Genomic DNA, 15,511 nt, shown 5'->3' on the forward strand with positions numbered 1-15,511 from the left:
TAATTCTCTGTGTATACACTCTACTGTCAGCCATTCGTCTTAACAATAATTCCCTGTCTGTGTATACACTCTACTGTCAGCCATTCATCTTAACAATAATTCTCTGTCTGTGTATACACTTTACTGTCAGCCATTCATCTTAACAATAATTCTCTGTGTATACACTCTACTGTCAGCCATTCGTCTTAACAATAATTCCCTGTCTGTGTATACACTCTACTGTCAGCCATTCGTCTTAACAATGATTCTCTGTCTGTGTATACACTCTACTGTCAGCCATTTATCTTAACAATTATTCTCTGTCTGAGTATACACTCTACTGTCAGCCATTCGTCTTAACAATAATTCTGTGTATACACTCTACTGTCAGCCATTCGTCTTAACAATAATTCTCTGTGTATACACTCTACTGTCAGCCATTCGTCTTAACAATAATTCTGTGTATACACTCTACTGTCAGCCATTCGTGGCCCTAACAGACATAAAGTGCAGTAAAAAGGCACATCACGCGAGCAATTAATAAAAAATTCTCTCCAAACTCTGTGTACTTCTTCAGAAAAACATATTGGCGTAACTGTCCTAGAAAAATTCAATATTGGTACCTTATGTTTAGCAGGGGTCATATTATATAACGTCAGGTGATTCAGGAAAAAAAAATCCAGATTCCATATACTTTATCAGGTCCACTTCAATATCCAACTTATTCTTTTCACTTTCAATATATATCCATATACGAAACTCTTAAAAAACTACTGTAAAAATCCCTTTCTAATATTGCCTTTTTGTCCTTATTCTCAAGGACAATTTAAAAATTTGATTAATAGAGATCGCCTTTATATTAGTAATAGAGATTGCCTTTAGATTAGTAATGTCTTCGATTTCAAAATAAGCAAAATAATCTGTCAATATCTTTTGGGCAAACATTTCACGAGAGAAAAAAATCCTAAAATACAACAGAATATTTTGAATATCTGGATATAATAGAAATGATTTTAAATATTTTTTTTATATTTTGCCAGAATTCATCAAGTTGGTGATAAGCCGACCAGATCTGCTTCTTCGTTAAATCCTCATCATTATCGCTCTGAAATGTCCAGAGATCGAAAATCATATCTTGAACTGAGAAATGAACAGTTATAAACTTCAACATTTGATTCATTATTTTTATCATTTCATTTTTTTTTTACACATATAGCAATATTCAGAAAAAAATTTTGTGAACAAATTAAATATCTAGAAAAGAAACACGTGTTTTGTGCATATGATAGCTAGAGTTAATAATAAGATGACATAATCAAAATCAGGGGAAAACCAAATACTGTATGTGTACTTATTTTACGGCATGCAACATTTACTGCAAACACAACTACATCTTGGCAGTGAATATGAATAAGCATCCTTTGAACTGCACGAAAGAAAATATTTTCAGTTGAAATGGGTACACAAAGTCACATACAGTGATATATACCGACGACTTACTATCATCTTTTAAGAGAGGGGAGACAGTGAAACCGTGCTGACCTTCCCTCTTGGCATGGTAGAATTTCTTTTACATTTACAAACAAGACACTTCAGTTCATCTCTAAAGGATGGACAAGTCAAGAAGTACATGAAAAAATGACCAGCACTGTTTACGTACTGCAGCATATTGCCTATCGTCCAGGCCAACTTGTACCTGGCAAACTGTTTCCCTTGAGAGTCGGCGTTGAAGAAGAGAGATCGGGGTAACTCTACAGTGATGATTGGAAACGTCAATACAAGGAACACCGAGCTCACTGTTAGCAGCATTTTTGTCAAGTGCGACGATCGTCTTGCAGTGACACCCTCCTTTCTTATGTCATTTGTTATAGAAGTTTTCGAATCTCTGTATGAGAAAGCTTTTTTTCTGGATTTTGTAATGGCTCTTAGAAGTAATACATTGCAGGAAAACATTATCAGGAATGGGAGAACACAGAACACACAAAAATCTATCCATGGCCAGACATGAGAGGTGAAGTGGTTAGCTTCAACACAAGGTTCCTCTTGATCAGAAGTTTCCATATTCCAAAATAAGTGAACATTCAGAGCAGTCATTACAACAAAGAGGGCAGATATAGTGGCTTTGCAAATCTGAAAGTGGTCGTATGTTCTAGCTTTCAGTGGTAAGCAAACGGCAATACAGCGATCGATTGAGACTGCAACCAAGATCCAGTTTGTAAAGTCTGTCGACAAATAGACAAGAAAGCTATGGATCTTACAACCTATAGAATACTTTCGAATATTGACATTGAAAGCGTAGTTAATCCAATCTGGAAAAAGGCATCCGTTCAACAATAAAATATCTCCAAGGGCTAAATATTTGAGGTAGGTAAAGGTAGATGATCTAAATCTACTCAATTTGTGCTGATTAAGAACGACCACAGATAGAAGACTACCAACATCTCCGACAACAATGAGAAAAGGAGAAAGGAATGTCCACAAAGCCTCCTGGATCTTATATTCCGTAACATTCCAATACGAGTTATTCGACATCTTTGTCAGAAATTTAGTTTTTCTTGGCGAACTTCTGCATCCGAGCCATGCTCCTGGATAACTGAAACTATGTCACGATTCCACTATATAAACAAGATTAAAAGATAACATTTTTCCTTTGTCATTCACCAAAGACAGGTGAGTAAACAAATTCAGCAAGAATTTTCTACTTCGACGTTATTAAAACCACAATTTTGGGTTATAATTAAAATACCATATCTGAGTTTTTGGTGTCGAGAGAGGAAAGATTCGTTGATTCCTTTAAAAACTTAAATCACTATTATTTAATTAAAATTGATTTTAATGCAAACTGAATTCAAAGAAAAATTTATGTAAAATAATAATTTTGATGTTGCAACATATTTTGTCTTCCCTTGAGCTGAAATGTTTGGGAATATCTCATGCTTTATTTATTATATTTTATTTCTTTTTCATTCGAATAGTATCGAAGAAAAAATTGCCGTATATTGACTAAATGATCAGATTTTTTTCCTTTTTAGTTTTTACAGATGTCTCCCAGAATGATAATGTACGTGTAAAGGTGTGAAAATTACCCCCAGAAGTTAATCACGCATTCCCTTTTCCACATACTCGATATGCATATGTATTTTTTTTTTTTTTTTTGAAAAAATGCTAAATAAATGTATATTTAATTAAAATCACACGTTTGATCAATTCGGTTACAATCAAAACAGAGAGGGAAAGTGCTCAAGAATTTTTCTTGGCCAGTAGAAAACGAAGGATAATCCGGTACATGAATGCTGGTGTTTTTAAATGCTTAATTTCTGCAAAACGCAATCTTCTTGTACAGCGTTTCTGCCCACAGTTGATTATTTTTTCGTATTTCAAGTCAAAGTAACGACTTTGCAGCAACGTAATAGTGTGAAAAATTGCTTTCATCAAGTAATGATTAATGATTCCTAGAACCCCTTACTAAACCTATCACCAACAGAAACCCCGCTTACTGCTATACATTTAAAATCGAAATACGACAATTCCATTTTAGCTGATACATGTACATTCAATTTAAATTCGTCAGATTTGTAGTGATTTTAAGTCAATAACGATCGATAGTTCTAAAGTATGTTATGTAAACGATTTAAATAATAAATAGTTTGTCAATCCAACTGTCAAAGTTTTAAAAATCGTCTTTCGTTTTCAGTGAAGCGAGTGCGTGTCAGAACTTTCTTTAGGAAGGCATGACGTTTGAATTTTTGTTGTATATAATTCTATAATGGAAGATTGTACACTTCATTATGATAAACCTGAAATCGACTCACCAGATACAGATGACTGTAGTGCAGCAGAAGACGAAGAGGTTCCGGAAGTGACGAAACGCGCTCCATCACACGGAGTCATTACCTCTATATCTGAAGATGACAACTTGAAAGAGCCGACACCAAACTGGGAAGGTATATGATTTCATTATTTATTGTAGATTGGAAGAAAAAGATAAGAATTTATTTATAAACTATTAAACATATCGTCATTATTTATTGTAAAAAAAAAAAAAAATGATAAGAATTCGTTTGTAAATCATTAATTATATCGAGATGGTTCTAAATTATTGGTTATTTTTAATGTTTATTTAGTAGATTTCTTTTCTATCTATTTTCTTTTTTATATATTTATGTGCGTGTCTTAACTGAGCAACAGATCCAACTTAAAGTGAAGACACAATTTTTATTATTCGTTTTCAAGATTATAAAGTAATATTCGACAAGTTCGATGCAGACAAAGATGGCTACTTGTCATCGAATGATATCAGACAAGTTCTGCTCTCCTACGATATTGTGTCCACTGAAGGAGAATTACAAGATGTGATAGCGGAATTTGACAAGAAAGGTATACATGTATCCCTATACTACTGCAGCATATAATAGTTTGTTCTTTTTTAATTTTATTGTATTATTACAAAATGAATTGTCAACCCGTTTGTTATATACTAGTATGAAAATAAAATCACTCTTTGAAGCTATGGGTGATTCACTAAATGATTTTTAGTGAATGCATATCTATATGTTATAAATAACATGGGGATAAGATGTAGAAAATGCCTATTGCTTCGTGGAATAGAACTTATTAACGTTGTGTTTAATGCAATGTTTTGTTATAAACTAAACCACTCGGAGCTCCTCCCGTGGCTCATGCCTCGCACACTCACCTCGAACGTGTACGGTGTTCAATCATTTTGCTAATACAATCATGTGATCAAATCCGGAATAACTTCAAATATTCCTTTGAAATCTATCTATCTGACTTACTTTGTAGCACACCAACACTAGGTTTCAGCTTTCAAATACAACTAACATAAGTTTGTAATCAATTAGACAAGATAGGACACTTTTTAAAGAGAACTTCATGCAGTGCAAATTATGAAATGAGTTAAAAGGCAGTTCCGGCGGAGAAATGCATTGGTTTGATGCATATTCCTCCACCAATAACATCCGAGGTTTGTATGGAGTGTAGTGGAGTCAGTCGAGGATTGTCGATTGGTGCTCAACAATAATAATTTAAGAAACAAAATTATTTATGCATTTTTTTTTTTTGGTAAGAGAGGGATAACCAAAATGCATTTTTACTTTGATTTACATTCATTTAAAAATCTAGGCAATGGATTAGTTACTCTGGAGAAATTTGTGTCAGTTATGAACAGCCACAAGGGCCCATTTAGTAAGAAAGACGAGAAAGACTTTGAATTTCACGAGGTGTTCCGAGTACTCGACAAAACCGGAACAGGAAGCGTAACCCCACAAGCTTTATGTGAGTTTATGGCAGAATTTGAACCTTCATTTGACGAGGAACACGCTTTTGAGCTTGTGAAGCAGTTTGACACAAAGGGCAATGGTGATTTGTGTTTTGAAGGTAAAGACACAAGAAATATACTTACCTTAATATCGAACAAAAGAATTATTACCGTGCTTAAGTAAGGTTAAACTTAAGGTTTTTTTTATACGTTTACTTGCATATTTTCTCATTTAAAATACAATGTTACTTATCTGACAAGATTTTTGCTTCTAAATGACTAAAAGCTGTTTGTACAATGTAATGGGCAAAAGGTAAATTATTGCGAGGAAAAAGTGTGGCTTTGGGATAAAAAAAAAAACTACTAGTAACTAAATTTACATAGAGATTCTAAAATCACGAATAATTAAATATTAATCCATTTCTTCAAAAGCAAGGAATTAATATGGATGATACATAGTGACTGAAATGCAAGACGGTGCGCTGTTGTCGTGTTTGGAGTAATAAAGAAATAAAAATAAGGTTTGAATTTCCCAGCATGAGGAATATTCGATTCGATTTGCCGAATTCGATTTGTGAATCATAAGTTTAAGCCGAAATAATTAGAGTACTTGATACGTGTAAAATATGAAAAAATCTTTGAAATACATGATAACTAAGATACATATTTAATGATTAAATTGTTTAGTTGTCAAGTTTCGCAGTTTTCCCCTTTTTCAAATAACAATCGAGTTTCAAAAAGAGTTTAGAATTATATTCTGAAATATTTTTAACAGTATTAAAACTGTTATTAAATATATTTTTCGACGGTACATGTGTATGAATATTTCATTATTATTCATCAATGCTCATCGGCATTATACACGTATCGGGTTCGCAATTCAAGTTAACCGATAAACGAAGTCACAAGTTACTGAAAGGAATGGTCATATATATAATTAACAATAAGCAAATTTTTTCAAAAGCTTTGTCGTCTTAGCAACAACCCTAAACTGTAAACTGACAATGATACACGTATCAGGCCGTATTATTTTTTTGTACTGTAGATCCTGGCGTTGTGCTCACAGGCACTTGTTTCGTATACGGGGCACCCCCTACTTACTTTTACCACAAGGTATCTAACTCAATTCCAGGCACCCCCACCGTCACGTATGGTAGTTCAGTCGGTCGAGCCTCTTTATTGTAAACCACTCATTTATTCCACAGGCACTTGTTTCTGTGAAAAAAATTTGACCCATAGTATAATAATAACTCAAGGTATTCAACTCCGTATTACACGGAGTACCCCCCTCGAACTCAACCATGAAATTGTATGTGCTAATCCCGGGCAGAGATTTTGATTGGCTAAAGATCTGTTTTTAAAATTACATCGGAAAAATATCGTAGTGCTTTAATGGAAAATGAGAGGTAAACAAATTTTATTTAGTCACTGCAATATTTAAACACTGGAATTGAATTTTTAAACTCACTCATTTTTTTTTAATTTTGCTCTCTGCCCGGGATTAGCACATCCCATTTCATGGTTGAGTTCGACTCTTCCACTCGGCGAGCAGAGTTTTGACGCTGTTTACGGGGATAAAAGAAAATTAAGACACGCATGCCATATATGGTTGTGTAGATAAATTATCGTAGAAGACATAGGTATAAACAGTTTGCCAGTGCATGTCCTCTGAAAGTGTTAATGAGTGCGATTCTGAGGGAGGGGGTACTCCGTGTAATACGGAGTTGGATACCTTGTGTTATTATTATACTATGGGTCCAAAATTTATTACAGAAACAAGTGCCTGTGATTTATTTCTCGAAAATTATCTCGATACATAACAAGACTTTGGGATACAAAGCTTCCGGTTGGGGTAATAAATGTAGGATAAATTCAGAGACTTCCGAGTATTCCATTCCGAGGTCTCTGGTTTTATTCATTTTACTTGAAAAAGAAACACACATCTCAATGTTTGCATGCAGAAAAATAATTTTCTGTTAATCATGAAAATATTGAAAAACTTAATAATAGTTACTATAAAAAATTAGAGTGTCAGTTTGGTTTACTGCAATTTTCTTTTGTTCGTTTTGTCGATTTTTTTGAGATTGAAAAACTGTTAAGTCTACAAAAATTAGATCACTAGAAAATTTAATCCTTTGCCTAGCACAACATTCAACCTATGAAATAACTGAAATTTTCATTATGCATTTTTATCAGTCACAGAACAGAGGAAGTGTACAATCAAAAGATTGTAAAATATTTCAACTCTGTATACTGTTTTCCAAGGAAGACGGTAATAATGCACAATTAAAATGACAAAGATAAAAATAAAATCATTGAAATATGTAAATACTTGTACTCTATGCATAATCTTAGAGTGTCCAAATTTCTGTCAACGATAACAGCCCGAAATGTTTTTAAAATAATACATTTTGCCTTCAAGAAAAAAATGCTTATCATTTTATGACTCGCCTATAAGTATAGGACATAGAGTTTTGAATCATAATTTAACTCCCCAAAACCGACTTATAGGTGAGTTTATACGGGTAAGTAATATGGTATCATTTTTAAACATTTATCTGGATGCAAATACGGGTTGTTACGTGATCAAATCTACCATAAAGCCCTTCGGGTTTTATCAGATTTGATCACGTTACCAACCCGATTTTTACACCTCGATAAAAGTTTAAAAACTATACCTTATTTCTAAAAAAAATGTACAACATTTCTCCACATTTAGGAATCTTTACGCTATGGCTTTGGAAAGGAGATCTCTTAAATGTTTAATCATGTTTTAAAACTGTGGACAATATCTGGTTGTTGATAACAATGATTGAATGTACTACTTTTTAAATATAATTTATAAAATGTAATAAAAGTAAAATGCCCTTGAAGCGAGTACATGGGCGTTAAAATACTTGAGTTTGGAATCGTAGATAATCAGTTGATTCTGTATACTTTCGTAGATGAGAATCATTTAGACATGCATGTCTTAGGATCTGAGCCTTCGACAATGTCATGCCTATTGGCATGGAGACTTTATTCCATATTCATTTTTAAAATTATGTTTTATTTCTGTCATAGATTTTGTGAAATTGTTGACAGCGAGGATGTAATTTGGTATGTGCACGAAAACACGTTTAATAACTCTCTGAAGACTTTAACTCAGTAACGACAACCGGATCCAGACTTCCTTCCCCCTGCTATGAGATGGAACAAGAGTTACTCCTCTTCACCGGTGTGCTGAAAGTGCCAAACTAAGATGAATATTTTAAAGTCAGAAATTACCTTCATCGTCCAAGTCTTTCATATGCTGTTATGCTTCTATCTTAATGAATGCGTTTACATATTTAAATTAAAAAAAAACAAACAAACATATAAACAGAAGAAGCAGGACCTGTTACTGAGTTAATCAAACCTCAAAATACCTTAGGAATCTTCTTACATGGAAAGTGAAACTTCCGAAATGAGTGGGCATATTATTTACGCTTAAATATATAGAGAATAATGATATGATGTCAGGTATATTGCATGTACTAGTATACAAAAACATGTATTTATTACCAAGTACATGAATGTAATAAATATGTATATTGATGTTATAACACAAATGTGTTGTATTGTTTCATGTGCTAACCGTCAACGGTATCATTTTTTTAAAACTGTAAATGGAATCAACAACATTAAACATCCTTATCGAATCTACATATTATGTAGATTTTAGCGAGAATGTTTACTACACCAGTAAATTATATTAATGTTTCTAAAATACTCTTGATAAATAGTAAAAATCAAACTTGGGACTAATGTCTTGAATTAATGGTCTATAATTTATCGAATGCTCAACTCCTCAGTTCTCAGACTCAACTCCTTGGTTCTTAGCCTCGACTCCCAAGTTTTCATCCCCAAGTCCTATAGATTATCAAACTCAACTCTACTGTTCTCAGCCTCAACTCCTGATTTCCCAGACTCAACTCCTCAGTTATCAGACTCAACTCCTAAGTTCTCAGCCCCAACTCTACTGTTCTCAGCCTCAACTCCTAAGTTCCCAGACTCAACTCCTCAGTTCCCAGACTCATATCCTCAGTTCCCAGACTCAACTCCTCAGTTCTCAGCCTCAACTCTACTGTTCTCAGCCTCAACTCCTAAGTTCCCAGACTCAACTCCTCAGTTCCCAGACTCATCTCCTCAGTTCCCAGACTCAACTCCTCAGTTCCCAGACTCAACTCCTCAGTTCCCAGACTCAACTCCTCAGTTACCAGACTCAACTCCTCAGTTCTCAGCTTCAACTCTACTGTCCTCAGCCTTAACTCCTAAGTTCGAAATTTTCAGTTGAAAAATTGTAATTTAATATTCAGTTTTAGAAGAAAATGAAGGTTTATAAACGTGTACTATGCATATTTGCATTGGAAAAGTATTTAGAAGGTGTGATTGCAAGAACATTTTATTTATATTGTCCCGTACAAAAATTATTTCTAATATAATACTAATAAAACCTTTCCTATGATAAAATTGAAAGCTTTGTGATAAGGTTCAAGTTATATACAGAATTAGAATAATAGCAGATTTTTTCAACAAAATTCACAAAAATACAGCCAATATTGCTTTAGGAATTTTTCGAAATTTTACGGCGGCTAGACCTGATTAGTGTTTCAATTAATAACTTACAAATTATGTACTAGGGGTTGGCGAGATTGCAGTTATTGTCAGGGGATTGTCGCTAGAAAAACAGCAATATTACTTAAAATTCACGTTTTTTAAACTCTTTTTTCAATCTTTTAAGAATTAATACTTTATAAATTGAGTTATGTTGTATTTCGTTCGATCTTATATTGGATAACACCGTTTATTTAAAATGTAAAACACAGAACTTTGACACGTTTAAAGTGTTCATGTGCCCTGGTGGGCTTTGTTTACCTGTGCAATGACCCACCCTTACCTTTAACTTTCGCCGCAATGCGACAAAATTTTCTCTCGGTAAGATCCGCAATGCGACAAATCTCCATAGCGCCTTATCACAATCCGTCTGCTTTGACCTAAGGGTTGTATTTTAATTTCTATTCATTGAATCAGCTTGTCGCTGATATTCTCTTCCTTTTTGACGTCCACATGTACCCTGTAAGAGTTCAAATTAGGGTAAGGGTACATGTGCAAAACAGTTATGTAACATCCAATCGTGCGATTTTCGTAAGGATAAAGGATATTGGTAAAACACTTCGTAAAGACTTTAATTAATATTGCTAAAACTTTATCACGATATCCTATAAAGTTCTCCTTATCTGAACATTCCCCCTAAGTCTACACTTTCATATATATACATGTACATTCAGTATATTGAAATTCAATGCAAAAACACGAAGAAAAAAATTCGAAACCTGTAAATAAATTTTAATAGATTTTCTGGAAATGAATGCTTTTCATTTATTTATGATTAATTTGCATTGTTGTGCGATTGCTTGATAGTTCATCTGGTGTATTTTTTTTAAGAAAAAGTCACAGTTAATCTGATGGCTGAAGCAATTTTTCTACAATTATATTCTTATATATAGTATACAATAGCTTTGATGGCTTTATATGGCCTTATAGAAAAGCTTAGTTTGAAATATGTGATATGCGTTTTAGCTATTATAAGGTCGTACAAAATGTTCAATAAATTTCTGTGACTTTTTTTTAGTATCCTGTGTATTTAAAACAATATATCATTGTGTCAAATGACCAGTAATGTAACTTGCTGGAGTCAGGAAAAATATAATACACATGTACCTGAAGTCACAACTCTTGTAACCCCCCTCCCCCCCCCCCCCCCCCCGCCTCTTTCCAAGAGATGAAACAAATAAAATACTACGTTTTAATAAATTTATTTACCATTTTCTATCATTGAAACAAGTTTTCACCACTTTAGGCACAGTGCAATATTTACATGTATAATATACTAAAACTACTGTTAATGACAAATATGTTCTTGGAAAGCAATATCGATTAATTTTTACTTCCGAAATTGGAAGCTGATTGAAAAATATGCAATTTTTTTTCCTCTTTGTTTTTACGAAACTGAAGATGAACTATCCTATATGTCACTCTATACCCTTTCTTAAGATAAAACGTATTTTTAAAAAAAAATGTTTATTGTCTGTCGCACTGCGACAAATTGCTATGGAATTTGCTGTCGATCTTAATCCTTCCCGAACGCGTTATGACTGAATAAATTTTATATAATTAGAATTGCTTTTAAAATCTAAAATTGTCATTATAATTTTTTTTTTAAATTTTGTCCATGTTAATTGTTTAAAATGCCTATTCCTTGTGGAAAATATGCATTAATAAAACCCCGTATTAATGTATCTTCAAATAATCAACACAAATTAAACAATTTTTAATTAGCCCCCTAATTTGTTGATTATTGCATCACGAAAACATGTCGTAATCGGCTTTTGAAACTGCCAATTTATCGATAGGTCATTGATTAGAGCTATTGCTACTGGTAACAAAGACCCATTGAAAAGTTGGCCTGTTTTATTCCCCTACGTACTTATCTCTGTATGATTAAACCTTTGAGAAAATATTTTAAATCTGCTTTTGTTTGGCGGGCCGGGGCTTGCATTGACCAGTTTTACTGTTAAACACTGGACGACTTGGTCCCTAGTTTACCACTCAAGCAAGAGCAGTAGAAGCGAGCAGTCATGGTATGTATCTTTCATGATTTTCAGAAATGATTCATTTTGATGCATTTTGAATATGTTTAATTTACCTAAGAACGTACTAAAAGAATTTTTTAAAAGCCAATTTTCAAGAAAAAATGTACACATTGTGCCGCTGAACTAGGAGACTCTGAATTCTCCGTGTTGGTATCTTCACCAGATGACTGACATGCTTTTTTACCCGAAGACTATAAGTATTGTGACATATTTTTATTCATGAACTAGATCAATGCGCTAGTCATAATGCATTTTCTTTAAAAAAGTGAAAATATATTGTAAAAACAACACAGGCATTTTTTTTAATTTGGTCATGCCATGATCAACATGAAAATGCAACGGACGTATACATATGATATATGTGTATCTAATTAAAATGCAATTTTTAAATATTTTCTCTTTATAATAAAATGTATGCAGTTTATGTAATGTACCTCCGTCAAACGATTCAATAGTGTTGTATTTCTTATTCATATGGCAAATACCTGCTGCTTCATACATGAATGGTTTCATTTATACATAAATGATTTAAAAAAAAAGTATGTGAAAATATTCTAAGGAAATTATTTTTTAGTTGGATAGCGAGTGTGGGACAGTTTCCGACATATTATATAATATAGTAATCTTATGTCACTTTTTTCTTTAGTAAATTACTGCCTAAAACATGACTAAGAATAAGAATACCACCTTCTTTGAATGTTTGAACTTGCAGAAACTGCGTTTTGTGGTTCAATTTTCACATTTAAATCACAGTTTCTTGTTATTTTTTTTGAACAACTTGAAATATATACGCGTAAGGATATGTTATAATCGTATCATCTAAATGACTTTATACATATAGATAATTCAAATTTTATTTGATCGAGGCATCAATTTGAAATTGCGTCATAAATAAATAGGGGACAACATAATATAAGCACATGTACAAGTATTAAAACATAACACTATTACTGCTTTTAAAAAATGACATCTTGTATCCTGTCTATAGTAAATAAATGTTAGCAATCTATAATAAAACTATAAATGTTAGCAATCTGTAATAAAACTATAAATGTTAGCAATCTGTAATAAAACTATAAATGTCCTGATTCTTTGGGTGAAGCAGTAGGGGGTGGTCCATTTGTATCTAGTGTGACTAAAAGCTGGGTACGGTCAGTAATAAAGGATGTTTGAGCGGAAATCTGCACTAAATGGACAACCTGTAATAAGTTGTATACATGTGCCAGGATCATAAGGATTAGAGTTTTCTATTGGATACAACATAAATTCTATACCACAATGTTCGAAACCACTTTAAGTTTTAAAATTTCAAATACCGATTTAATCATTTGTTATATTTGGGTGCCATATAAAAATCAAACTCGGAGTTCTTTAAAACTGCCATTTTTTTTAATATAGTCTATTTAACATATTTTCTTTTATAGGCTGATCAACTCTCAGAAGAACAAATTGCCGGTAAGCACCTTCTTAAATATGAAATCATTGTGCTCAATAGTAATTCCATTTTAAAACTTTATGGGTAATAATGACACGATTAACTGGAGCAAATTAGTCTGATTTACTTTTATTGAATTGCAGAATTCAAAGAGGCTTTCAGTCTTTTTGATAAAGATGGGGATGGAACCATTACAACGAAAGAACTTGGCACCGTGATGAGGTCACTGGGTCAGAATCCTACAGAGGCAGAACTTCAAGACATGATCAACGAAGTAGATGCTGATGGTAAATCATAAACTTTTCTAATCAATTCTGCTAATTTCTGAAATCTTCCCAAGCCAATATCATAAATTCTGAAATTCATTTAATAGCATATACATGATATAGTATCTAATTTTGCATAGGAAACGGAACCATCGATTTCCCAGAATTCCTTACCATGATGGCTAAGAAAATGAAGGATTCGGATTCCGAGGAGGAACTCCGTGAAGCTTTCCGAGTCTTTGATAAGGACGGAAATGGATTCATTAGTGCTGCAGAGTTACGTCACGTGATGACAAATTTAGGTGAAAAACTAACAGACGAAGAGGTTGATGAGATGATCAGGGAGGCTGATTTGGACGGTGATGGACAGGTTAACTATGAAGGTACGTAATCTAATACAAAATTTCATATTTTTGATAATTTTAGACACCATTTATTCAAAAATCTTTAAAATGTAGAGTGGTAAATATTGGTAAAACAATTCTTACTTTTTCTTTGATCTGTTTTGCACCTGTAATTAACGCGGTCATAACTAGGAAACTCAGATATACAGCGAGTTAAATGTTGATTTTAATATATATAAATATCTATATATCTATATCTTTATATTTTTCTGCAGAATTCGTAAGAATGATGACAAGCAAGTAAAGAAAGGGAAATATCCTTAATGAGAAAAACTTGACAATGGAGTCTTTAACCTGAAAGTTCACATCCGGGTGTCCATTCAAAATCATTTCATACATATTCATAATTGTGATATTTTTCATACCCTTCCAGGACAGATGCATACACTGACATTTTACAAACATTTTTTGTTGTGATCTGAAACTGGCATATTTTATATAAAACTTATTTGTATTGTTGAATAAAATCTGTTGACAACTATTTGTGTTTTGTTTTTCCAATAGAATTGAAGGTGGAGGAAAGATCTTTTGACTGACAAAAAAGGAATATTGATTGAATTTGCTTATTTTATACACCTATCGTTATACACAAACATTTAAAAAACTCTATGTGAAGATTTACGCAGTAAACTGTATTATATTAACATATTAATGATTTAGATAAGATTCCAAAACCACTGCTCCATAAGCAACTTGTGTAACTGGAAGAGCAACTTGGCTTCAAAAAAGTTTTAAAATTAATGAACAGCTTAAAAGAACATATTGATCAAAAGCTACCCAGTAGGCCTTAGATTTATATAGCGTGTATAATATAAATACATCTGCATTGTTGAAATATCTTAGCAAAATTGATAAGTATATTCTAATATTCTGGAAACTATTAGAACTGATTTATAAACAACATCACAATGTTTGGTACAAGCACCTGCTGTATACAAATACTCATCATATATGTAATTTATGATAAATTGATAAACGTTATTCTCCTTTGTCGTGAGTTAATTATCTCTGAATTCAGACCGAAGATGATTGGTTAATTGTCAACAATGCAAAAGAGGTTCAAATAAAGTTTGCTCTCTAAAATTTCACTCAAATTCTAATCACTTAAATTTCATTTACTTTCCTTGCCGGACCTACATGACCTACAATAGATTAAGGCTACTAGTAAGATTGTCCGCAATGCGACAAGTCACTAAAGCAATATTTACTTACAGTTTAACAAGAAAGTATCTAGCCCCCAGGATTTACGATAGAAATCGACACGTGTATAAATTACACTCATAACCTATTATTCTATACAATAACTTCTATTATTCTATACAATAACTTTTCATATAGTTAGAATGGTATGCATTACACCGGTCTGTTAATAATTGTAAATTGTTAATTGCGAAACATTAAGTACACCAAACTGAAAACAGTGGGTTTATCTGATAACACACTATTACTAGTTTAAAGTCAATAATTGATTAGAA

At 32.8% G+C, this 15,511-nt stretch overlaps 3 protein-coding genes across 3 annotated transcripts; 2 read left to right on the forward strand and 1 right to left on the reverse strand.

Moving 5' to 3' along the window:
• Nucleotides 1-1,488: 1,488 nt before the first annotated feature.
• Nucleotides 1,489-2,511, reverse strand: LOC133181493 (neuropeptides capa receptor-like). The gene has a single exon (XM_061315984.1). It carries the CDS (start codon nt 2,509-2,511, stop codon nt 1,489-1,491), a length of 1,023 nt encoding a protein of 340 aa, XP_061171968.1.
• A 1,216-nt stretch (nt 2,512-3,727) lies between these two features.
• LOC133183191 (calmodulin-like) lies at nt 3,728-8,747 on the forward strand. Its single transcript, XM_061318142.1, has 4 exons — nt 3,728-3,923; nt 4,213-4,356; nt 5,122-5,376; nt 8,321-8,747. Exons 1-4 carry the CDS (start codon nt 3,746-3,748, stop codon nt 8,350-8,352), a joined length of 609 nt encoding a protein of 202 aa, XP_061174126.1. The 5' UTR covers nt 3,728-3,745; the 3' UTR covers nt 8,353-8,747.
• A 2,951-nt stretch (nt 8,748-11,698) lies between these two features.
• LOC133181653 (calmodulin-like) lies at nt 11,699-14,515 on the forward strand. Its single transcript, XM_061316208.1, has 5 exons — nt 11,699-11,919; nt 13,356-13,386; nt 13,510-13,653; nt 13,773-14,015; nt 14,252-14,515. Exons 1-5 carry the CDS (start codon nt 11,917-11,919, stop codon nt 14,278-14,280), a joined length of 450 nt encoding a protein of 149 aa, XP_061172192.1. The 5' UTR covers nt 11,699-11,916; the 3' UTR covers nt 14,281-14,515.
• The last annotated feature ends 996 nt before the right edge of the window (nt 14,516-15,511 follow it).

The sequence above is a fragment of the Saccostrea echinata genome, unplaced genomic scaffold (assembly GCF_033153115.1).
Source record: "Saccostrea echinata isolate AGI-Se365-2 ecotype Australia unplaced genomic scaffold, CSIRO_AGI_Sech_v1 ptg000009l, whole genome shotgun sequence".
NCBI classification, from domain to species: domain Eukaryota; kingdom Metazoa; phylum Mollusca; class Bivalvia; order Ostreida; family Ostreidae; genus Saccostrea; species Saccostrea echinata.

Coding starts and splice junctions, on each gene's coding strand:
- LOC133181493 (XM_061315984.1), bottom strand. CDS start 2,511: ATGTCGAATAACTCGTATTGGAATGTTACGGAATATAAGATCCAGGAG.
- LOC133183191 (XM_061318142.1), top strand. CDS start 3,746: ATGGAAGATTGTACACTTCATTATGATAAACCTGAAATCGACTCACCA. Junction 4,357..5,121: donor AGCGGAATTTGACAAGAAAG/GTATACATGTAT, acceptor TTAAAAATCTAG/GCAATGGATTAGTTACTCTG. Junction 5,377..8,320: donor TGGTGATTTGTGTTTTGAAG/GTAAAGACACAA, acceptor TTTCTGTCATAG/ATTTTGTGAAATTGTTGACA.
- LOC133181653 (XM_061316208.1), top strand. Junction 13,654..13,772: donor CAACGAAGTAGATGCTGATG/GTAAATCATAAA, acceptor AATTTTGCATAG/GAAACGGAACCATCGATTTC. Junction 14,016..14,251: donor TGGACAGGTTAACTATGAAG/GTACGTAATCTA, acceptor ATTTTTCTGCAG/AATTCGTAAGAATGATGACA.